Here is a 27142-nt window from a genome sequence, read left to right on the forward strand (position 1 = left end):
AACACATGTACGTGTACAACTGCTATAAACATATACAGATTTTCTTGATCGTGGTAACAAAGCAAACTCAACATCGGCGTTGGAAATATAATTTACTTGAGCCAGAAGTGCACATGCACAGGTAAGGCTTACGAAAAGCGTGCGAAGCCACGGGAAACAGCTAGTTGTCAATAAAAACTGTACAGTCAGTTTGCACATTCTTCATCAATTGTCAACAAACCTTCATCACTTTGATGCCACTACAATATAAGTTTTTGTTGTCGACGCCAAAACCTTGCACTATATTAAATACCAGTTCTATACTGTGATCCAAAATCATAGCTTCTGAAATATTTTATAACGTCCTATTTGGGGTAGATCCTCTAGTTTCAAGCTGGATATACAAACGTATTTCAAGATATTGCTGATTTTCAAGAGACCTTTGACTGTAGACGTTCCGCAATATGGGTACTTCAATTATTTGTCCAGTTTATCTAATTATGGTGCGAGAGTCAAAAGAAGTCACTAGCTGTGACAAGCTCTGTAAGCGATGGTTTAATATTGAATGTATAAGGATGCTAAGATCAGAATATTCCAAGTGTGTAAAAGATACAAGAAAACAGTGGGAATGTAATAGGCCGGACTGTATTAGCTAAAGTGAACAAGCAATTGATAAATTAATAACACAAATGGCGGACTTGTCATTGAAAATTAAATTTTTATACAATCTATTGATTCTATTAATCTGTTTAATATGATGTGAAGGAGATCAAGTGCAAAAAAAGTTTTACTCTCCGGCTTCAGGAACCCCTTTAAACTTAAACATAAAATGGATCATGAGATTGGAATGTCTTTTAGTGACTATTGCTTATCTCAAAGTAGTTTGGAATGCCATTTAAAACAATATGCTCTTGGCACACTTTTTTCAAAGTGAAATTTCATGTGAAGCCGCTAGCTGCTAGTTTATTATACAGGGTGTGACAAAAAGGTTGGGCTGGCTATCAGATTTTTATGCGATTCTAAGCTAATAATGAAATTCCGTTTTTCCAATTTCCATTACGTTTAGCCACTAGCTATAATTTCATCTTATCTATTCAAACCTATGTGCCAAATTTGGTTTCTTTAGCTTTACTAATTTTAGAGATAGTAATTTGTTAATAAAAAATACAAAATGGTGGCTAGCGGCTAAACAAAGTGGAAATTGGAAAAAGGTATTCTTCATTTTAGTTTAGAATCTCACACACAGAATTTGAAAATGCATAGCCAACCCAACCTTTTTGTTACACCCTGTATATTGTTTATAGCATGCTGTTCATATTGTCGCATGTCTATATAAGTATGTATTCACTGTGTGTGTGCCTAAGAAAGTATATTGAAATTGTATATCGTAAGCATGAAGTCTTGGAGTTCATAAATTGAATCATGAAAACTTGGGACATTTAGGCTTTATCCACAGGTAAGAAGTAGGCATTGCAAATTTGTCATAGGCTGGATGTCAACACATCAGTGAATAATGTGACTTTGTAGTGCTGCTTGTCAACATTTATAACCTAAAGCTGTTTTCTTTGTTGTAAATATTAACGCAATTGTAACAAAATTCTTTCCTGAGGAGATCCATATTTGAAAAAGATGATAAACCAAACTGAAAGGACTATTATCAATTAATTCTTAACTGGACGATTAATTTGGTTTATTACAAACCAATTAACAGGATCATTATAAACCAATCTTTCTGATATTAATACAAAAATATTGGTGTTTGATTCTTAGTTGAGATAAAACTAATTCAATCTTGATTGATCCAATAACTACCAAACGAATCTGTAACTGAGTCAATACAACTTGGGTAAAGCGGGTAAATTAACCAAAAATGTTGGACAAAGAAAATATTTTATTGTGCTTCACTTAAAAAATTAAATTAACAACTAAGCAATATTTGGATATAAATATATCTATCTATATATACTCAAGTCACATGTGACGTATTAGTCATACAGGTTATACTGATAAGCCTTCTGATACAGAGGCTATATTTACTGCACCTGATTAACTTGTTAATTGAGGTTAATTCTACGAATTCAGGTAGTTTATGTTTTACCAGAGAATACTGAAAAACGAATTTTGTCAATTTACTGAACAATTTAGGGTTCCAGTAACCGAATCAAAGTAATTTTAGAGAAAAATAATAGACAATACATTAAATTTTATTACATACATGATTATCTCATACGAATGTGTTACATGCATAATGTATCATGCATAAATATATATCGTAAAGAATATTCCTTATTCAACATTTTTACTGGTCAATTTCAGTAATTTTTATAATAAAACAAGTGAGACATTCACTCTTAAAATAAACTTCTAGTAGTTTCCACCGGTTTCATTGTTTTATACTATGTGATCATCAAAAGTAACATTGATTAAGTAATAACTATTATTTATTAATATTGTGTATGGCTTGTGTTCACACTTAGTAGATGAAAAATGTAAATATTAAGAACGGAACAATTTGTATGTCTTTTATTTTTTTTTATTTGAAATACAATATTAACCTTCTTCCGGACTATCACCTCTGAATACTTAGACCGGGAAAGAGTTAACGAGAATCTTTATTACCATATACTTAATTCCAAATGTTACATGACTTATTTTCTCCATTTTGGAGCTTTTGGAACATACTGGAAACCCTTTTTCAATATAAAGATTATTTTTCAACTTAAAAAGTAAAATACAAATGGATGTCTGGTTAAAACACTTTTTAATTGGGTTTATGTTGGGAAACCATTTAATTTATATCATATTTTATTTTATTACTTAACACGTTCACTGCGGTAAAATGGACCATTGATTTACCGGTACCCGATATGTGGTAAATACGAGTTGTACCAAAAGGATTACCAAGAGGATCAGGAATAATCTAGATGACCTTGATTTGTACCTTTGATTGTTTCTTACACAGGAAATTAATCATTTATATGGACGTGGTGTGCTAAGATCTGGGGTATTATTTTGGTTAACACTAGGGCTGTGTCATGTAAAATAGTATCTCTTGGGTAATTAAATTAATTAATAGAAACAACATTTTTACACAGTTTTATGTCTCTGTAACATAATTATATAGCGCCTAATGCCCGGTGTAGCGTTTTTAGTCTACACAATAAAACCATAAATCCAAATATTTTTTGAAAAATTGTATTAAAAACAATACCAATTTTACAAAGTAAAGCGAATGCGTTAACAACAAACAAAATATTTACACTATTTACAGTAATAGTGGTCTGTCCCTTCTTCCAGTAACATTAACAGTTTCCAGTCTTTCACGGTAGAGCCTGGCTTTCGATCACATGTCGTACAAACGAACCTCATGTGGGGAGCTAATATGTTCACTGAACACAAGAATAACAAAAGGGACGAAGAACTAGGAACATTTGTTAAATTGTTTACCGGTAGATTGCACCAATACACATGCGAACAAATCATCTGTTTCTCTAACACTGTTTAAACAACTGGTCCACATTTCCGGGTCAAAGTAAGATGTCTGAAATTAAGTAATGTTTGTTTAGAACGAGCTTGAAATGTTTCAGGGGTCTGTAAGGTGAAGTACAGAGCACTGTAACTGTCTGGACTCGGCCCGCAGGGAACGTGTTACAAGAAATAACTACAAACCAAACTTTATTGGTTTTTCTGCCCTCAAAATTTGACACCAACACTGTTGTGCTCACAAGTTACACGATAACACTTCAGAATACATTATGCATTGAAATAAACACTGAACAGCAATAACGGTTACTGCACAGAATTCAAGACTCAAATTTACAGGCTCAAACTGTTAGGCTAATTGAGAACGGTACATTTTTAACAAACGTCTACTTGTTATGTATCTGAAAACTGACTATTGGGCTCTATTATAATAGTTATGTTATTGACGATAACACAAATTATTATTTATAAAAAATATAAATTTTTACTCGTTTACTAAAATATCACATCCAGTGTGAAACCAACACTAGTAAAGTCACTTAATGCCAAAAATAAATAAGAGAAAAATGTCATAAATATAAAAACCTAACACACTAAATTTGGTTTATAAATAAGGAAACAAAATATAAAGTGATGGTAAAACTGAGGAATTAAAAAATATCGATTAAAATGTTTGACTCCGTACCACTAATAAGAAAAAATTGAAGATTTTAATAGGAGTAATTCATTAAACATAATTAAGGCTTATTGTCAATTTAAGAACAACATTTTAAGATAAAATTTTACAATAATGTTCATTTTGCTAAAAAATTCATAACTTCGTAACAAAACATTAAAGCTAGAGGAAATTTATCTCCTGTACATTACTAACTCTTACAAACAAATAAAATAAAACTTCAGTCGCAAAATAATTAACGATTTGTAAAGAACATAATTTATTAAAGCTTTAAATACATAAATCAATACATGAATTTCACAGATTTTCAACTGGAAATTTACAAAACATGATAAAAGATTAAAATTTGACGTGATGTTTTCTAACTTATTATTAGTACACAATTAGTTGAGGTTAGACTGCCTAAACATTAGGAGAGGGGGAATGTAGCAATGTTAAACACTTCACATTTCATCTCAAGTGGGGAAACATTTTAAAACCAAATCATAAAACGAATAACACAGTTAAATAGAGTATAAAAGGTGAGACTCAGAGAGAAATTTAAGCGGTATTTCACAGTTCCTCGCCGACTCGACTGCGACAAGCCAATATCCCGATTAGTTGTAAGCGTAACGCTGCGAAACAAGAGGACTCTTCATCTTCTGACTGATCTGTTCTTCGTTAGCCAACTGTAGACGATACTGGTTGTTCTTTTCACGGAACTGCACCAGAGCAGTGATCTGGTCGGCTAGCAGGGTCTCCAACTGTTTGGAGTACGCTACAAACAACATCATCTTGCGTTATTCACATATTTAAATACATAAGAACATTGAGTGTACAGACTAGTTGTGGTTTCACGTTATTTACAACTATGGGAATATACTTGACTTCTTTGTTCGAATTTCAAGGAAACTTTTTATTCCTACAAAATTAAAAAACATGCAGAAACGGTAACACATCCTACCCAAGGTCCTGACTTGTATCCGGATACAACACTTCAGCAAATATAAATTTTTATTTTCAAGATAAATACCTGTATGTGAGCAGGTGAATGAAATAAGATTTTTATATAACATATAACTAAAGTATTAGACAACTGTCACAAGAATTGAATCAGTAAAAGCTCACAGACAAAAGTAAATGTTTCTGTAAAGTTAATATGATGCACACAATTCATATTCACTTTATAATGTGTTTCTATAATATTTTTAAGGTTTAAAGGCAAAGCTAACATTTTTTAATGTCAAAAGGTCTACACAATTTTATAACCATGCACATGACTAACAAAAACAAAAAATTACAACGGCACACAAACAATTAGTTTAAACAAAGATAAAAATGATTATGAGTTAATTTTTAAGATTTTTTTAAAATCCTCACTAAATATGGTGTTTGTTACTTAAATATGAATAGTTTTCCGTAAAGGCAATTTTTATTGAAAATAATGTTTCTTATATAATTTTTGCTTGGTTTAAAAAATGCTGTTTGTTGCAAACAAACTCCTAACAAATAAATATAAATTCAATGTAGATTTATGATAATCAAAACTATTTTTAGACAATTTAACAAAATTCTTTGGCAACAAAACCTTCTCTTGTCAATAAAAATATGTATTTCATTATAAAGCAATTGTTTGATTGACTGCATTTTATTTGCAGTAGTTAACTAAAACACTTTTTACCCTTAGATCGTTTCGTAAAAAGGTACAACATTTCTTACATAGAGAAACTAAATTTAAAAAAAAACTAAATACAAAAACCTGATACTTTTGTACAAATGTTTCTTAGGATTAACTAGTCAAAGATTTAAATAATATTGAGAGATAACATTGTTTTGTACTGATTATCATTAATGATCTGAACAACAAAGCAAGCACAAGCCGTAACTTTCCAGAGATGTACTGCATTACCGAGGTTTTGCTCAAAATGTATATAAACTTGACAATAAAACTTATCAGAATTTAATGTTACATGGCAATTAGATAATTCACAGAAACATTATGCAGTCATGCAATACATAACACGTTGATACGCTTACATGCAGTAAATACAATATGACTGATTACATGCTTGCGTAATATAATTACAACAGACTGGTGACAAGTTGTTATACATTATCGCAGACACGAAGTGGATGTGGTTATAGTGATTAACCCATTGCGGATCGTATTGTTTTGGTGCGCGGGCACCAGCGGGCACGAATTAATTTACGGTCAGCGGCCACACGAACAGCAATGGTGCGCCACATCGTATCGCTCGCTATTGTATACTAGAAAATTCAGCTGTGAAGGTATTTGTTCAGATGGAACATGGGCCTGCTGGGGTATCCGTGATGTACGAACGATAACACGCGAGCAAGGTGCCGGGGTGGCAGGGATAATGTCTGAATCATAGTCTAAATAAAGCGGCTCGGGCCAAGCGATTACAACATCCGGGCCATTGTCTAGACTAAACCCGCCAACATGTACGTCTGCGTCGTTTAGTTCTGTGTCTCTAACCTCAAAAGTATTATAATAACAACTGAGGAAAACACCCAATCAGAAGCGCTAAAAAACAGAGCGTAACTCCTATGAATGATTTTTCAACTTCGAAATACAACTGCGATCTGTAGGATATTTATAAAACTTTTGAAAACTCTACACGTAGACCGTTGTTAAACACTCTTAGTTGACAAGTGAAGACAATCACCCGATCTATCAGACGTTAATAGAACTATTTGGAGGGAAATTTAAAAGCAGACCGCTTTTGCGACCTGAGCCCGTCATCGTGCCGTTAGGCCCGACCGCTGCGTGACGAGCCCAGTTCGTCAGTGATCCGCAATGGGTTGATGCAGTTTTGATGTCTTATAATGAATGGATAGGATATATTGTAGTAGCTCTCTATATCAGATACTTTAATCTGCAACTAAAGTTTTTGACGTAAAGATATGTTGGGGTCACAGTCCACCAATGTTCCTGTCCGTATTGGAGTTCCACTACTTGTAGCGACATGTAATATCCAGTTTACACACGTTTGCAGAGTAGACAGAAATATAAAGATTATAGAATAACTTATGTGCACACAAAGAGGAGATAAAAAACAAGTTGTTTCATATGTCATGATTTTTCCTCCTCAAGGTAAGCAATATCAAAAGTTAGTGGAAAAATTTGAAAAAACGTTCTTTTCTCGTTAAAAACTTTTTTACAACTTTTTCATAATTTTTGAAAATAAGTGAACGTTTTATTCTTCTAAAAGGTTGTCTTAGAAACTCTTCTCTTGTTGGAAGTGGAAATATAAAATAAAAAATAAATAAGGATTCCTCAAAAGTGATATTTGATATATCTACCATTATTTACAATTCAAAATTCACTTTTCACATGTCAAACAATACATGAAAATTAGGCTATTTCCATAAGGTTTCTTCCATCACTATCTATGCTATATAAGATAATGCACTTAAGAATGATTAATTTCTATTTGAATTGCAATATTTCATTAGTTTATGATTACAGTCTTGAGATGGTTAAGTAAACTGATGGGCGACTGAATTACTTTATGACTTCCGTTCTCTATGCACAATATTCTTAACGCAGGCCACTCATTATAAAGCCGTTAATGAATGGTTTGCATGAAATCGCCAAACAAATCACTCTTAAGTGTCGCTCTTCACACCCACAATCAACGCTAAACCTCACAGTATTTCCTCTTGTCTTCATTTCAATTGAGAATATTAATAGTGTTCCACTATAAAATACTACTATTTGCATATATTGAAGTCGATCAACACGGAGTTAACAACAAGAGGGTTTAAGCTCTCTACCAGTCAAGCTGTTAAATGCTCACCAGAGCTCTGCTGCATAATTCTGTAATACATACATCATTCTCAAATATATCGTTCAACGTATTATCATTGTAATTTCTCATACTTTGTTCAGGAACTCGTCTCTTGTAAATATTTCACTTTAAAAACAATTTTTTAGCATTAAAACACAAAAATTTAGTTTTTGAAGTATCAGTATCTGTTTATACTAATTTATTGTTTATTTACACATGATACAGATTTGCCCATTTGAAACTCTATTTTGAATATCAATTATAAATCATTAATATTAACAGATAATACTCTTTTTAACGATTCATTAGTATTGATACACTAAAATATAAGTTTCTGAACATTACTGAAGATTAAGTCATATGTATTTTAGATGAATTACTATTTGTAACAAATTTTAAAGTTTTATTCCTATTTTTAAATTTAAACATAGCATGCATGCTCTTAAGATTATGATCGGTTACGGATTGTACTTACAATGTATTTAGTAAAGTCAGAAACATATATTTTCCCTTAAAGCTTAGTTAAATTAATCAACAATTTCTAAAAAAAGTAACGAAATCAAAACAATACCTTAACTATAAAAAGAAGTAATTACATTGATTACTGGGTCAGTCGTAGTGAAAAGACCTTGAGTTTTTACCACACAAGAACAATGTTAAGCATCATGTCTTACAAACATGGGAGCTATCTCATTTTAAAGATAGAAATCAACAAACACTGAAAAACTTGTTTTCTTCATCATAACTTACCTTTGACACATTTTAAGCACTAAAGTATTACTTTTATGTATGAACATTAACCATTTGTGATTAAAATAATATATCTTTTTGAATAATGTGTGTTTTTACCGAATATTAGCTGAATATTCGTAGCATCTCTAGTCTAGATACATGACACTTATGATTGTAACAGGGAAAATATTTGTCTTATTAAACGGTTTTCAAGACAAAATAAATATTTCTTGAAAACATATTAATTTAAAACCATGAAATAAGCAACTGAATAAAACGAACAAAATATTGTAGTAATAACAAAACAAATTATAATTACTCTCTGCATAGATTACAGAGGAATACAGATTACGCAAAAATATGGAGTTTACGTGAAATCAACGTAGCATGGAGAATTTGCCGACTGAGACAGACTTGTGAAACGACCTTAATGTTAAAATACTACAGTTTGTCATGCAAGATACTGAATCAAAATTATCACTAATATGAGCTTCAATTGATTGAACACCCAATACCATACATATGTGAAGTTCAGAAAGTACCATCAAGTTGTATGTGTGTTAAATTTAATCTAGTTAAACTAAATAAGTACATTACTTCTAGATGGCGTGCAAGAAATTTTAATTTTAATATATTCAACAGAAACAAGAAATGCAACGAACGCACTAATACGTGCATGACAACGGGTGAAATGAATAAATAACGCAAAGTGCAACAACAATTTGACAATTTATTAAAAAGTGTTCTAAAGCTATGTACAAAGCTTAAGAGGAAAATGACAAATGCATTTCATGCAGTTCTGATAGTAAAATGTACAACTACTGTATACCTACTAAAATGCAGATGGTGGAAGAAAATATCCTTAATATCACAGCTACAATACAACCAAAATAGAATACCCAGAAAAACAAGTCAAAACAAACTGGAAGGGGAAGTTTTACACTAACTAGAAGAAATTTGAAACAAGTGTCTAAGATAAAGACCTAGTCTTTTCTATTGACAATTATCTTTATAAAATTGTGAACATCGATAAGGTGATTGATCTTGGTTATTATTTCTATGGAAAAATTGTCTTTTAATATTTTTTACATGATGACTTGAACTGCTGAGTGCTATTTCGTACAAACTGATTCAAACCGCACAAAAATGATTCCACAAAAACAGCAAAATGAGAACAAACTTGATAGAAGACGAAAACCACCCAAATAAACGTTGCACCCAGACAGTTATCAATCAACTATGCCGTCTCTGATTCCACTAAAACTCCTTAGAGTCGGGTATAGAGCCCCCACCGTTGTTTACCCAGAGAAATATGATAGTGTAGAGAAGCGGCAGGAAGGTGAAGGTGACAATGTTTTTAGCCCAGTTTCTAGCCAAGTTCCTACCGTCTTGGTCGTAGTCAACATCTCGTGTCATCGTGAGCAGCTGACCGTGCTTTTGCCGCCAGAGCGCGTGTGAGTCTAGCACGGTCTTGTGGGACTCCAACACGTCGTCTTCCAACTGTTGGAGTTGAGACACAGCCTCGTGGAACGTCATCATCTCTGCCGATATCTCTCCCTCCTGAGACAAGCATTTTTTTTAAGTGCTAAAAGGAAATGTGAAGTGTGATCATAGAGTTAACTTTATTTTCATGAAATAAACCAGACAGAAAATCCATTAACTTCCATTACCATGAGTCCCAATTTATTTTAGGATCTCTGATCTTTTTCATTGTAGAAGAGTTTTACTAAAATGTTTTGTCATGCATTGCAGCAAGCTCTAAAATTATGAATAAAGCTAAAATCATGTGGATAGTTAAACCAGACAATAGACATACTACTGGTGAAGTTCTCTGATCTAGCAACGATATTTTCTCCTTGCTGGCGATAAACATTTCTACTCATGTGCCCAAGGAATTTTGCTGGAATCAGTAATTTGACTTTACAGATAATATCTTAGAAAATATGGAACAGGTTTAATCTAATCACATTCAACAGTGAAGGGCTTTGGAAGTTCAAGGAACCTAAAACAAAATAAATCTGAGTTCGTAGAACAAGTAAGTCTTAGATTTAAAAGAGGATTTTTTTAGTTTATTATTTCATAGATAGTTAAAACTTTCTAACCACTACTGTGATAATGTATTCCGCACAGACTCTACAGTCTACGTGTTTCATTAGAATGTTTGATGTTTTTATACACTCTAAAAGAAATACTTTTACTTAATCAATCTTTTACCAACATTATTTTTTATACGATCCTTTCAAATGAGTTATAGTTTTAACTGGAATAATTTATGTTCTTAGAAATATTGTTATCATCAGTGTTGGTTGAATGTCCAACAAATGGCTACAGGTGACTGTCCACTGGAAATTAAGATAAAAAACTAAATTACAATTTCTAGAATAGTTTAGAGAAACTAATGGTTTTACAGAAGTGATACTGACATTGAGTGAGCGCAGAGTGGCCAAGTCACTGTCCTCGAATGAGTGCGAGTGCACGCTCTGCTGCCGCCTCGGCTGCTCATCCTCCGGGGAGCTGTTGGTACCACTTCGTGGTTCGGTCGGGTCGGAGGCCGCCAGTTCCTTGACGCGGTCTGCGTATCTCAGTGTGTTTAGTGAGTGCTCACACGAGCTCAGGCCAGGACTGATCATGGCAATCTGAACACACCGTTACACTCTTATACATACTCTTATACTTAAGTACGCATCGATATATAGATAACCAGAGGAAATTCAGCAAGTTAACAACAAGTGTCAAATAAAACTGGAACAACTAAAAAGTGTTAGGTACTCTGATTTAACGACGGTCACCCACTCAGAACACACTGCAGCTGTTATGGTTAAGTACATTTGCTGGAAATATTGTACAATGTTTTAGTTCTTCACTTTAGGATAGTTATCAATATAAGGGAAACACACAAAGTTGGTCTAGATTAAAATCATTGACCCACGTACACGTCCACAAACTGTCCGCGTGGCTTGTTAATTCTCGCTCATATTTAACATTGCGCCTTGTGACATTTAAAACTCTATCAAGTATTGGTGATTAGCACTTAGCTTCTTATTTATGATGACAACGTACAAAAAAATTCCTTGTGATAGTACAGATCAGTAAAATGTGACAACTCTACATGCTCTATGCTTGAGAATGTAAGCACACTACCGTAGAGCAGGCCAATTAGCTTGACCTTGACCGTGTGCCTACGCCCAGACATAACCTCCCTGATATTGATAACTACCTTAAAGTGAAGAACAAAAACATTCTACAGTATTTACAGTAAATTCGTGTAACCATCACCGCTGTTGTTTAGTTTACAGAGTGAATACAGTAGGACTCACCATACACGTCTTGGACTTGTCACCTATGAAAGAGTCCCTGAGCACTTGAGTCAGCTTGCTGGCTCGGAAAGGTAGGTGAGCTCCTTTGCGGCCCAGAGCTCTGATACATTCCTTGAGAGCCAGCAGGGACTTGTTGATCTCTGCACCTTCCATCCGAGTTTGTCTGCCAACACAACACTTCGTTTAGCTGACAAATCCGGCTGTGCTGTGTCTAGAGAATCATTAGCACCCTTTTACGACACAAAAGCTGTTTCCATTAGTTTTTCATTTAAAAACCTGATATTTAATTTCACCCTTATAATTTTCTCTTATGTATTCTAGACAGCGTAGTAATTAATTCACAAATAATAAACAACAATGACGGATCCTAAAACAATTTAAGAGCTCAGCGTCAATTATGATGGGTATTGAGCTCAACTGTTCTGTGGTATTTCAAGGATGTGAATCCTTTGGGGCTGTCTTGAAATAGGTTCACGCTGAACATGAGAGAAGGTGGAGGTTGCATCCGGGTATTAGAGTGAGCAGAATGGTACTACATTCATCTTTCTCCAGGGTGCCGTTTGACCCTCTCTCACTGAGTAGATCGATGTCTTCTCGTGTTATAAGTCTATTTCACAAGTAGAATGTGTGATGAGCAGGAGGAAACTGCTGAACACCTACTCTTTGATTGTCCTGCAATAGCAAGGGAGCGGTACGCCATCTTTGGTAGTTTGGACAAGGGTGGTGAATTTCCACAGGAGGACCTGATAGGTTGTTTTCAGCGGTTTGTGGATCTGCTGAAATCATAGACTGATAGGCCTCATGGTGTGCTTCCGGGATGTGCAAAAGGCCTTTGAGGCTTAATTGCATGGCAATAGGCCACACCATAGAAAAAAAGAATTCATACAGAAAAAACTATCAATGATGGATACTAAAACGATTTAAAATTAAAATAACTAGTACAAAATGACTCACAGGTGGGCTGGCACTTGATGTTTAGAGACCGTGTGCGCACGTGGATGTAACTGACCTGTTCGCAGACGATGTGTCGGCACCGCGCTCGTTGCCGGCCAAGTCAATGAGGGAGAACTTGCCATGGATGCGCTGGACCCCCGGAACTCTCAGCAGTATCTGGAACACTGCGTGCGACCGTGACGAGTTCGAGTTTGCTGACGTCTGTCCCGATGTTCTGGAACCAGACAACTTTGACAGGTTTCACACGACCAATTAAGTTTAATATTACTAAAAAGCACTTTAAGAAACCGTTCATGATATACTGCGTACTTTTAACAGTGTATCAGATTACATAAAAACTTTACTATCTTAATTAGGTCAGTCTAGTACTTTTTTGTTAAGGAGAACTTTTAATATATATAATCCATATATACTACTCCAAATGTTATGGTGGCTATAAGTGTTGAAATATTAATATATTTGTAATGATTTCAAAAATGTTAAATCAATACTATCTTGTAACCTTACAAGATTTGGTTTTGTTGTAATAGTTAGAAGAAACATGTTCATTTGTAATAATTTGATTTTATCGTAAAGTACATACACAGTTTTATTTCTGCTATGTTATTGTATACTTCACAAAGACGTTATTGTATACTTCTCAAAGTTTGTGCAGCCGATATCTGAAATCTCACAAGATATCAAAATATTTAAGAAAAAACATTCCTCAAAATGAACTTAAAATTTCTAAAACACTTTAATGAAGAATCAAGAATCTGTTTATTGTCGTCCCACAATATTACAATGCATTGACAAAGTCATTTTGTTATACATTTACACAGTATAACAAGATAGTATGTAGTAGTAATGTGATACTATAGGAATTCCAATAACCGAGATACAACAATTTCTTTTAGAATCTTCAATGACTGCCATATTGAAACCAAGACATTTAAAATTCAGTAAGGTGAAAGTTGTTTGAAATTGCTAAATTTTATTTCATAAAGTCTATTACAGGTTCTTTGTCTATGATGGTTGCTTTAAACACTAAGTTCAATTTGTCATTAATGCACTTGAGTAAAAATGTAGCTTAATCTATAATTGCAGTATAACAAAAGATTTTTTGGAATAGAAAAAATATTGTTAAACTTGTTTTATAAATTCTGACTGGTTTTCTTACTAAACATACTTCAATATTTGTATTCTTAAGCTTGAAAATAGTTGTAAAACGTTCTTAAGTTTGAAACCCAAAATGGTTTATTGGATACTACAATAAAACTGATGGTCACATATGCTGCATTAGTGTGGTGGCCGAAAGTAGAACAAAAAAACAGATGCCAAGAGACTACAGAATCTTCAAAGGCTAGCTTGCGTAAGCATCACAGGAGTGATGGGCTCCTGTCCAACCCTGGCAATTGAAGCGGTCCTGGGATACACTCCTCTGAGGCAGGAGTTAATGAGGACAGTTGCTCTAAGTGCAATGAAGCTTCTAGGAACAAAGGTAATAAAGACTACCTGTTCCTCAGGTCACATGAAAATAACCCTGGAATTTCCTGAGACTGAAATGCTAACCAATGTGTCAGAAGCAATGGTTAAGAAATACTCCTTTGAAAACCATATATAATCTCTATTGAAGAAAAGAATTAAAAAGGAGGCCCTACAAAAGGAGTTCTGTAGTTTTACACGGATGGTTCATGCCTTGACTCTAGGGCGGGATTTGGGATATACGGACCAGGAGTTAACCTAGCAGTGCCCCTTGGAAATCATGCCACGGTCTGCCAAGCGGAAGTCATGGCAATAGAATTATGTGCCAGAAGACTCATACAAATGAGGACAAAAGAGCAAAATACTTGATACTTTCTGACAGCCAGGCTGCACTGAAGGCACTTGATATCTGTTTGTTTGATTCGAAAGCAGTCTGGGGAAACAAGAATGCTGTGACAGAGCTGGCTAATAATAACAAAGTAATACTCGATTGGGTGTCAGGCCATGAGGGCATTCATGAAAATGAAAAAGCCATGCATCATCGCCAAAATGGGAACGAAAACCATTATGGTGGAGTCAGAGCCAGGTTACGGAATACCTTTCTCCAACAGCAAAGCTCTTGTAAAGGATTGGGAAAAAAGTATTATAAACTTAAATTGGAGTAGAGCCTCAGGATTAAGACAATCAAAAATGTTTATCTCTCCTTATGGTAAAGAGTGGGCATCTCTCCTAGATCAGAGTAAGGAGGATATAAGAATGATAATAGGGATTTTGACAGGACATGGCCCCCTTAGAAAACATCTTATGAAGTTGGGTTAGCCAGACTGATGAATGCAGACTCTGCGGAGAAGAGGAGGAAATCAGTGGAGCATATTTGGATAACTGTCCTGCCATATCAAAAATTCAGAAAAGATTCCTGGGGGCATATCTCCTCAGCCCCAAGGACATCAGAGAACAGAAGCCCCCAAATCTGACTGGCTCTCTTCAAAAATATAACTCTGAAGACACAAATAAAAGTAAGGGAGGTGCAAAGGTCCTTTTAGGACTAAGTGTGGAGAGAATTGTTTCTTTCCCTCAGGATAAACGAAACTTGGCACAACGACTCAGCGGTTATTGCGGCAGAGGATACTGGCATTCAGGCTTGTATGCCAGGAGAATTTTAAGAGGAATTGTAAGGCGGGGGAATTTTGTGATACCCAACTCTTACATTATACTTACTATGTCAGAACCCTGGTGTGATCATCCATAATACAAACCCTTGCCATTCTCACTAAGTTGTGACAAACAAACAAATCAGTTTATATGATATACTGACCTTGCAACGTTCCCATGCTGGATCAGTTTTAGCACTTCATCACAAGAATCCACAACCTTCTCAGTCAGTCCTACGATCTGTACCACGTTGTTTCCATCTTCCAACACTCTTAACTTGGATTTATCTGATAAGAGGTCGAAGACCTGGAAAATAAAATGCAAAATCATTTAGATTAGTATTTATTTATTGTAAATCTACTGATATTTATAATAATGATGGTATTCTAAACTTTAACTTGTGTTGTAACAGATCAGTTTGATTCAAATTTTATTTTTAAATAGTTCGCGGCAAGATCGGTAAGCGGAAATAGAATGTCTATTACAAACACTTGATTACATATAAGATTATAATCTACATATATATATATTTGTATATTGCCACTTATGCAAATTTAATGAAAATAAAAGTCATTTGACAGGTATTTGGTCTTCCGATCATATGTTAGTTTGGTTATTTAAACACATATGTGAAAGAAACGGCCAAATACAAAATAATTGAATCGTAAAAAGTAAGGGCTCTGTGGTGTAATGGTAGCACATTCACCCGGCAAGTGAGAGATCCGGGTTCGAGTCCCGGCGGAGCAAGTACTTTTTGTGATTCAATGCTTATTGAAATTATATATATATATATATATATATATATATATATATATATATATATATATATAAAAGAGGATGTTTGTATATTTGACATTGATAGACTAAGAAACTATTTGACCAATCATTATGAAAATTTTTATATATATATATGTATTTTTCCATGGAGAAGGTTTATATGATTTCCCCATTGATGTAACTCGCCACCAGGCGGCACTACAAAATATACATTTTTTCAAAGCACCTGCACATTATAAACTGCAATTACGAGACAATAACGTATATTTGTCTTTAAAATAAAATTCTGGTAACCATTTTCATAATGGTAAAAACATGGAATAAATAAATTAGGAAATAAACAGAGTATATTGAGAACGTTTATTTTGTGAAATTTCTTGTATTTTATCAACAAAAAGGATAAGTTATTTTGTTGGATTTGTTGGTTTCATATAAAAATCTGAACAACAGGAAAATTTCGAAGACCATTATATTACATCACAAGTGCATTAACTAAGTAGTACAAGGATTTTGATTTTTTAAATAGCGTGCGAAGCCACAGGCAACAGCTAGTAATTAATAAAGAAAAATATATGTCAACTTTGTATTGGAATAAATTTGAATGATTTAATTTCAATAGCTACTAAAGAAATTCATAATCTATAAGCGGTGTTAACAAACATTAAATTCAAACATAGTAGTTTGGGTCAGAGGCTAAACCTCACAACTTCTGCTCTTGTCGACCCGACCCCTGCGGGAGTTTGCCTGGTCTCTTTCTGACTTTAATTATTGTAGTAGAACAACATGTGTTGCTCTTCTTATGAAAAAGCACTGTTTCAGTAAAATTCAATCATAAGTTTAAATTTGTGAAGTAGTGATTTAAAGTTATAAATTATATGTAGAAATTAATATTTGAATTTTTCTGTCTTTAACAGTTTTTTTAGAAAGGTCACGTGCTTGTTACCAAAGACAATGTGTTTTGGTTGAGTTTTGTTAAACCTTTAAATTTATGAATCAGTAAACTAAAGTTGCAAACTTTGTACCGATACAGATGTATTAATTGTGTAATTAGTGAAGCTTCATGAGAGTATATTAAGCTGGTGCTAAGAATTACGTACGTATGGATTGTACGTAAATAAATTTTATACAGCCGAAACCAAGGAAAGTTATTTAATAAACTGAAGTACATCAATAGTGGTGAGTATACTACATCATATAGAACTGAGCTAGGCCTACATTCACTAACAAACATTTAAATTCGAATTTGCTTCACAAAACCATGTAGTGTTATTCATATAAGCCACATTGAAACTTTTCACATATGACACAACAAATTGTAACTCATCATACAACTGACAACCGGAACTATGACATATGGCACCATGAACTTAGAGCTGTTAGCTGAACACAATCATCATATTCTGTCCTGCAGCAGTGTGACTGAACTTATTAACATAATTGAATAACTTATTTACCCTTTAATGCACTAGTTTTAGCACAAGGGTTTTCTTGGTTTAGTGTTGTTACAATTTAAATGGTGTTTTAACAATTAAAAACTATTATTATGGTCATGATTTAATAAAAAATTGCCTTTCAAAAAATATAATAACAAAAATTATGTGCCTTTTTATAGCAAATAAGAAAAGTTTATAATGTGTGTTTTTGGATCTTGTACACTTATACAAGAATACATGTATCCCGGTCAACTTCCACGTAAGCCGACCACCGTTCCTCCCACTAGATTTACCACAGACTGCTGATCCTCATATAATTATACACCAGACTGCAAAAATGACTAATGTCAGGTGCAGGAACCGAACCTGTGATTCCACGGCCAACTGACAGTAGTACCATAGACCATTCAGCCATCCTGAGCACATCACTAACCGCAAATGCCGAGATTCTGGGGTGCAAGGGCAATTCGATAGGTCTAGTCTAATGCGGGAGATGACTGTTGGAGTTTGGTGGGGTTTATTCCCTAACTATCAGAGGTTCTTTTTAACCTGAACAAGGGTGTGCCATCCCCTGCCTGCTTTGACTGGAGAGGCTGGTTCAGAGCTGGCCTCCCCTTCTTCTGGGGGGACATGAATTTGAGATTAAAGCCTTAATTCTTCCTCATGGATCTTGATAAGAGGAGGCCCCTACCCCCTAACCTTACCCATCATGAATTTCCTGTCACTCCGGAAGCAGCGTTAAGGTTCTTACAGGACTAAGTGCAATTTATAAGCTTCTTGTCCTAAGAGAAAGAAAAGATATGCGTCTAAGAGCTTGTGGGATGTCAGCTAACCTTGCCGCTGTAGATCTCAAAGAAGCTGGCGGACACAATGAGGTTGAGAGGCTTGTACTGCGCAGACTTGAGGAACTTGAACACATCCTTGGCAGCCATTGCGTAGATGCCTTTCTTACAGTCCTGTGTCTTGCCATGGAAGTCTCCCCCCATCGTGTGAGTTTTCCCACTCCCAGTCTGACCATATGCAAAGCAGGTGGCCATGCCGCCTTCGAAGATTGTTTGGACTAGAGGTTTAGCGGTGTACCTGAAAACGCAAAATTGTTTAATCCTCTAGATGGCAGCTGTATAGCTTCAGTAAAATAAAAGTACCTCAAAGCTTTAAAAAATCTATTCTTAATCCTTATGTAAGGAAGATAACATAAGTGAAGTTTTCTACACATAAAAAAGCTATGGTGGGAAGGGTTAACCCTCATATTTGTTACGTACAAAGGGTTTGCATTGAATCAAACTTTCCCACCATAGCTAAATTGGCTTACATTATGTGTAAAATACTCAGTTGCTACGCTTTGGGTCTTAAAAAACATTGTAGTGCATTCAATTGTGCACCTATTGAGGCAATGAAATCACCTCTTCATCTTGAATACAATGGATGAATGCTCGGTAATACCTCCTTTGTAGTCTAGGTGTCTCTGACACCGAAACAATGCAAAGAGTTCTGATTTTGAATGTCTTTGTCGCTGATCTAATTATTGATAGGCTTTAAGATTTGATAAATGATAAGAAAATATCAAGCAGCTTAAAAAAAGATTAACCCTTGTGAATACCAAAAGCTAATTTAGTCGGTTCCCAAGTAATTCCAAAAGCTGCCGAGGGTGACAAGATCGACTTTTCCAATATTTATTATTCTGCTAGTAAATGTTAACATATGGCATTCACTGTATATAGTCCCATTTTATACATAATAAATGGTCTATCTTAATTTGATTACCATTCATGGCATTGCTCACAGCACTGGACATCTAATTATGTTTTTCTTGTAGTGAGACAATTCCAAACAATGACATTCGTACTGAGTAGTGTACAAATTCTAAGCCTAACAGCTGTAATGACATGGGATAAAATCCAGTATATAATTACTCTGGACAGCCCCAACTAGAATTCGAAAATACTCAACTTGGGATTCTGCCTTTAACATTTCTTAGTTTAACACAATCCACACTGACAAATGCTACTTACTTATAAACTATTTCATTGGAGCAGGTGTCATCAAAGGCGTAATCAAATCTAAAATGCTGATTCTCAAGGTACTTGGTTAGATCTACTTTATTTCTAGGTTCATGAACGATTATCTGATCCTTGCTTGGAACTGAAATCACATCGACCTCTTTGCGAGTCAGCTCTGAAACAGGAGAAATACTAAAGTCAGGAATGATTATTAATTTATAAACTATTAAAAACATCACTTACAACTCATAAAATAAAATAAAAATATTTTAGAGTAAAAAGTAATTTAATATTGAGTAAACACTTATTATTCTATATCTGTGCATCGTATAGTTTTAATTTCAATTCAACCCATGCAAATTCAATCATCCTAACAGTGGCTTTTATGTGATAAATCTGAGATCAAGTGTACAAAACTAATACCTTAATTCGAAGACTGAAAGCTCACCTTTTTTGTTTAGGGGCCTTTTCCTGACACAAACTGTAATCTGATGGTCTTCTACAGCATCGGTTTCTCTGAGTGGTCTGAAGTCAATATTAGCTCGGTACGCTCTATAAAAAACACAATGCAACTTTGTTAGGGGCATATTCGTAACAAAATCCATAATTTTATGGTATATATACAACAGCATCAACCGATAGGTCTTTGAGAGACATAAAATTCATTTTAAATTGATACAATCTTGGAAAACAGAAAACAAAATTGAAATATGAAATAACAATTAAAACTTCCTCGTTAATGTTATTTCTTTATATTTAAAAAGCTGCTATATTACACAGTTTATATTAATCTGAAGCTTACATAGTTTTTTTTTTTTTTTTATATATAAAGGACGATTAAGCTTCACAAATAAGATAGTTTTTAATGACAAATGGTAAGATGTCATATCTATCTAGCTAAAGCAATCTATTGACTAGTGAACAAGCTCAACATTTCAAGATAGCAATATCGCTTGTACCACCATTGCGATATTCTGTAGCTAAATGTTTTAAAATCATAAAATATTATTGGTAAAATGACCATTTATGATGAATGAAAAGTTAAAATAATTCCATAAATCAGAGGACAGATCGAACTAAAAAAAAACAGTAAAGCGATATATTAAGGCTTCTTGCCAAACACAGTACAACCAGAACAAACTTATTCAAACAAAAACCAGTTCCTTATCTTAACATATATTTTTCAGTAATTAAAAATGTATCCAAATTCAGAATGGAAAAAAATTTGTCTAGATTTTTGAAGAATATATGTTGGGAAAGAAACAACTGATCACAGTTTTTATACCCATTGCAAACATGTCCTAGAATGCTAGAATCGGTCTGTAAAGGTAATGTACCTGATCATGCCCAAGAATTCCCAGTTGGGGTTGCCAGGATCAATATTCATCAATGCTTCTTTCTCTTCTTTAAGCTCTGCCTGTCGCTGCCGCCTTTCTTCTCTATTCTTCTTCAACTTCTCAACCTAAACAACTGACTTGTCAGAATGACATTATAATATAATGTTAATGTGATTTTCAGTTTAAAAATTTACCAACTATAAATTATTACTTAATACCTCTTTCTAGTATTTTCCCAACACTATCTACAATTTTCTGGTATTACTGATTCATAATGAATTTTCAAAACTACTTAGATAAACTTAAAAGGTGGATTTAGTGTTTGTAGAATTGAAATTTTGCCGTCATAAATCACTTCAAACTGTGAGTGTTGAAATATTTCAAAGAATAGAAAATAAAGACTTCTGATACAATAATTTTATCTCTGTACATAAATGGCAAAAACATCATTCACTGATCACTAATTCTGCAACTTTCCGATACCCTAGAAGTTGAAATTTGGCACATGTATACCTCATTATTTAAATAGAACAACTACTGCATTTTCATAAAGATCAAACATTCATAGGGGTTGATACAGGATTGAAACCCCTAGAAGAAATATAATTTGTTTGTCAACAACATGATGACCTAGAAAGGTGAAATTTGACAGGCGTGTCTTTGGCTCTCAACAGACTACCAAAACAAATACGAATACAAATATTTCAAGTATTGAAATGGAAATGGTAGAAGATTACAATGGCAGGAAGTAGATTACAATGACTGGAAATGGACACTTTTTGACTAAAGTAGACTATTGAGACCAACCAACATATGCTTAATTTTTTTGATTGATGCAACAATGCAATCACTACTATGGCACTGGAAATAACTTGGTTTTTGTTTCTTTCAAGGCATGTTTCTTTTTTAATTGTTTTTGCCAAAATCTGTGCTTAGCTTTTTGTATTTATTAACAATTATATTTATGTATGCTGACATACAAATCATAAGACATACATATAAATATAACATCAACAACTATAGCTAGTCAATTAATGTTATATATATATATTTAACATTGAAAACTATAGCTAGTCAGTTAATGTTATATAACATTGATATCTCCAGCTAGTCATGTAATGTTATGTAGCACTTTAAGTATCAGATTTTCTTACAGCACTTAAAGATGTGACTGAAGGCTGCACACTATTCACTTTCTACCAAAAGAGTTAACATCAACTATAGATAATTAGGTAATGTTATTTAAATTATAACATTTTGTTTGAACATAACATCCAACTCCCAACCAGCGATTTCTTATAAACTGGTGAGTTAATATTGCCAGGATTTTTAGTTGTTGTGGAAATGTAACACACGATCATATTAATCATGCAGTCGTCACTAGTGTATAGACTGTACCTCCTTGACAACATTACTCTGACGGCTGGCGGCCTTGCGCGCGGCTGCAGGGCAGAGCGCTCGGGTTGGTTGCCACGTTGTTGGCTACAGGAGCCATGCTGGTGCGCGGCGCAGGGGTGGCCACTGGGGTGGTGGGAGTGGGCGGGATGCTCTGTGTCTCTACCTGGGCGTGGCCGTTCACACTGGCACTGTTTATCGTCGTTGGACGGCCTTGTATTTTATTTGACCTATAGGAACCTGCTAACAACATTTCAGGCTGTCTATATCAAGTGAGACCAGATGGTAAGGGAGTCATAACTAAATCGGTGCAATCACAGTGTGATGAAAAAAACACAGTTCACAGTGAAAAAAAAAAAAATTATTATTTTGATTATAGAAATTTTAAACCATTATTAACCATGAGAAGCTAACATTATACTCTGATAACATTGTCTTTTACAATTTTATCAACTAATAATGTATGTAAAACATATGTTCATTTTAGATAAGAAAAAGAGCATTATTTATTACTAAAAACACATGTATTTAACCCATTGACATACTATGGTGAGTAGAGCTGTATCATATTTGTGCTATGATAAGAGACTTGCCGTTAAAATTTGGCTATGTAGTTGTACTGTTATATATTATATGAGACACGGCTATTTGAAATTGAGGCTTTTTGTAAAAAGTGAAATTGGTGAAGTTTTAAGTTACCTCCTATCTATCTCCTTTAACGTACTCTCCTCCCCTCTCAATACACCGCTGCATTGGTATTTTCCACTGGATGAAACAGTACTGAAAGTCATCTTTTGAGATCGCCTTTAAAACTTGTGCCGCATTCTTTTTCACCTCCTCAACGGTTTGAAAATTATTTCCTTTCAGTAGACTTTAGACCTTGGGGAACAACCAAAAGTCATATGATGTTAAATCAGAATAGGCTGGATGATGCAACTCTGAGATCTTCATATCAGATAAAAACTGCAGAACGGATAAGGCACTATACGCTGGTAAATTGTCTTGGTGCAGAATCCGTGAGTTGTACTTTCTACAGTTCCGAATGTGTATTTTTCTAAATCGCTCAGCAATAGCTCAGATGGGTAAACGACAATTTTTTCTTACGATTCGGTTAATTCTTGGGATGTTTTAGTTGGTAATTGAAGTGCAAGCATAACCGAGCTGCTTGTCATCTACCACCTCATCTCGACCTTTAAGAAATCATTGGTGCCATTCTAAAACATAAGCCCGTGACAAAGAGAAGTCACCGACCACTTCAATCACAACATACTCAAACACTATGTAACTGATTTTTCTTTGCTCCATTTCCCCAGGAGGGTTCACTTCTGGTTGGTTTATACCTTCCAGTTGAAACACAGTGGGTACAGCAAAAACCGATGTGTCGCTCAAATCTGGCAACCTTACGGCACATCACTACTCGCAAATGTTGAGATTCTGTGCCACAAGGGTAATTTGATAGGTGTAGATCAGGTGTACTGCGGGAGATGATTGTTAGAGTTGGTGGGGTGGATTTTTATATCCACGGATTTAATCAGTACCTGAGGAATCAGTGCCCTGTTTACCTATTTATTAGCTCGATGGTTAGCGAGCTGGCAATTGTCTCATTTTCAAATAGCTGTGCCTCTTATAGCAGCACTGAACAGGTTGTGAACTCTGTGTTGTGAAGAGAAAACACTCAAGAAACAGATAATACAAACAATTACAAAATATGATTTGAGGAACCAACACCAATAATAATGTTTGACATAGAGACTTGCAAGAATAACACAGTAAAATAATTTTACGGTTATAATATTACCCCATCTGTAATTTTGTAATAGGAGTAGCCCTCTCTCTAGTGTCAGAACCTCTCTTACATAGACATAATAGTAAAGCCATTTATGATACAGAGTAACCAAAGTCATTCTACAATTTACCTGACCCATAACAACAACAAAGCCCAGAATTTTACACATAATAATCTAATCAACAAATACTTGAGTAGTTTCAGAGAGCATCCCTCAGTGGCAGGACCAAAATGAAGGCCCTTGCTCAGTTTCAAACGACACAGCCAATTCACGTTTATCCATAACAAAACCAATATTGACGGTTTGTATAACACTATAAAAAATATGTTACAACTTTTTATTTAAACTTAATTCACGAAAAATTGGATTTATTCGAATTTTGTTTTTCTACAAAAAAGACATTTCCTACATTGCTAGAGTTAATTGGTTGTGATTCGTCTTAAACACGGGACAGAATTGAATTGGACACATACAATTTTGTTTTACTTGACTCAAATCTCAAGATTATCACTACAAATGTTTGCAAATTGAGACACGGCAATTGTTCAAGTAAGGGAGTAAAGTAAATACTGTATCACGGACAGACTATCCTCAAATATACATCATTCTTCAAAGTCAAAGTCAAAATATCTTTATTACATGATCATTAAGAACAGTAGTTTGTCAGATTATAACAATTATAATATAATAGTTGTGAGTTAAAAGTTGATGTTTAAATGTTGAACGTCATGTGGTTCTTGCATTTGCAGATTCCAGAAACTCTTCTAGAGTGTAGACAGGTTTCTTTAGCAGAAATTCTCTAAGTGAGTTTTTCAGTCTGTCCCTTGTCAGATTACGGAGGAAGTATGGAAGAAGATTTTTTAATTTTTGGCCTATGTATGATGGGTTTTTTAGATACATTCAAGATTAAAGCAAAGAACATTTAACTGTAAGGTGTTGCAACAATGAGAATGATAACAAAGAGAGTATAGAATAGGAAGGCATAAATCCACCACAGACACATAGATGTGACGTACAAAAGGTGACTCTGGACCTACACAGACAGCTTACCACAATCAGCACCTTCTGGGCTCCTATTGAATGCAGGGAAAGCCCCCAATATATCTGCACCATAAGACAATTTCATTAAGGTATCTGAACTGGAAAATTTAAATATATTATTTTTTATTTAAAAAGTACATACATTACAAAAGGTTTAACAGAACTTGTAGGACTAAACCGTACTCCAGGTAAGAAACCCTGTAAAAAAACCCAAGGAATGTATGTATTCCGATAAATAAAGCGAGTCTTTAAATAACAAACAAAATCATAATTTTAAAAAAATTAGAGAAGTAATGATCCATGAAATCATTAAACAGGCTTTGGTTAAATTTTAGATTGTATATAAGGTTAGCTGCATTAAAACTATCTTGAGTTTTCTCATAAAAATAAAGATAAAACAATAAACAAACTCCCCACTTACTTTTAGTTGCAGTTTTCTGAGATGTTTACTTTAAGATATGGCATTACTGTATATTATCATACATGATTTTGGGAGTTTCTGTGATATATGTTTAGTTCTTATATATTTCACCATTTTAGTTGAAATAAATTTCGAAAAATTATTGTTGTAGAATAGCTAACAAAACAATAATGTCAGAAAAATCAAATGGTACTTGGAAATGCTGTAGTCACTTTTACGATGAACAATAAGGGATGGAAATAATCTAAAGGGCCTCCCCACACTACCGTAGCTCATGTACTAATACGCTAGTGACTCCACCTTCACACCGCAAGCTACATAGCAGACGTAGCACTTCTTGGTCAGAAATGTATGCATCGGGACGTTTGACGGTAAACATGTTAAAATTCAGTACCCACCAATTTTACAATCACTGTAGTACAACTACTTTAAATCCACTGTTATAGGATCATATGGAAAGGAATGTGATTGCTCTATTTTCCTGAAAAACGTTCTCTTGGAGAACGGATAACAGACTATAGCTCTTCGGTACCTGAAGGGTTTCCATTTTAAAGATAATTAAATTGGCCTTACCCACAGTAGAATCTTAATGATCAGAAGAGTGTGTTTAACAATAGAGTACAAAGGTGCAGACGAGTTGTGGAAAACACTTTCGGAATACTTGCTCAATGGTGGGGGCTGTACTTTTGACCATTGCAATGCGATTTGGACAGTGTGTATAACATCATTAAGTCTACTGTGATACTTTATAACTATTTGAGCAGTAAAGCAATGTTGCTGCAGTTGGTACCCCTGAGGAAGTAAGAATCCCCTACAATACATGCTGGAAACCTACACCAAAGTGCCCTGCTCAAGCTGCAAAAGAACATATTACAAACAGAAATAACTCCGCAGCCCACAGGATGCAATGTGCGCATGCACGTGTTTGAGATACGCGGGCGACACGTAGCTAACGAAGGTAGCATTTAAAATGTGGCTCGTGTCACTCACGTATTACTACGCCAGTGTGCATTGCCCCCTTGATATTATTGAGAGATACGTCGGCAACGTCTTTTGAAGACGTTGCTGATGTATTATATCTGCTGTCTGAAATAGGCTTAACAGATAGCCACCAGTTCAGCCACAGCGTGAGAAGAGACTCTCTCAACTTATCACAAACTGATCATTGAGTAACTGATGGTACAGAACATAATTTAATAGATCCTACATTGGTGTGCAGAGTTAATGATCAAACCATCGCTGGACTAATGGACAACCTTAAATAAATTAAAAATATTATTAGACAAACAATTTAAATTTAAAAAATACACATACCTTTGTTGCTTATGACCGGGATTGAAGCTTTGGTTGAGTACTGAAAAAGATCAAAGACATATTTTATTAAAGTTAACAATTCAGTGTAT

The 27142-nt window shown here is 34.5% G+C and overlaps 1 protein-coding gene across 1 annotated transcript in view; it reads right to left on the reverse strand.

Moving 5' to 3' along the window:
• Positions 1-4380: 4380 nt before the first annotated feature.
• LOC124355425 (kinesin-like protein KIF2A) overlaps positions 4381-27142 on the reverse strand; it is a 145829-nt gene continuing 123067 nt past the window's right edge. The window contains 14 exon segments of the mRNA XM_046806566.1: positions 4381-4895; positions 10047-10221; positions 11085-11297; positions 11979-12141; positions 12988-13146; positions 15712-15854; positions 18592-18838; positions 19771-19933; positions 20207-20310; positions 21096-21220; positions 22494-22521; positions 22523-22733; positions 25328-25381; positions 27054-27093. Of these exon segments, the coding sequence (XP_046662522.1) occupies positions 4735-4895; positions 10047-10221; positions 11085-11297; positions 11979-12141; positions 12988-13146; positions 15712-15854; positions 18592-18838; positions 19771-19933; positions 20207-20310; positions 21096-21220; positions 22494-22521; positions 22523-22733; positions 25328-25381; positions 27054-27093 (1986 nt within the window). The 3' untranslated portion in view covers positions 4381-4734.

Source organism: Homalodisca vitripennis, chromosome 2 (assembly GCF_021130785.1).
Source record: "Homalodisca vitripennis isolate AUS2020 chromosome 2, UT_GWSS_2.1, whole genome shotgun sequence".
NCBI lineage: Eukaryota > Metazoa > Arthropoda > Insecta > Hemiptera > Cicadellidae > Homalodisca > Homalodisca vitripennis.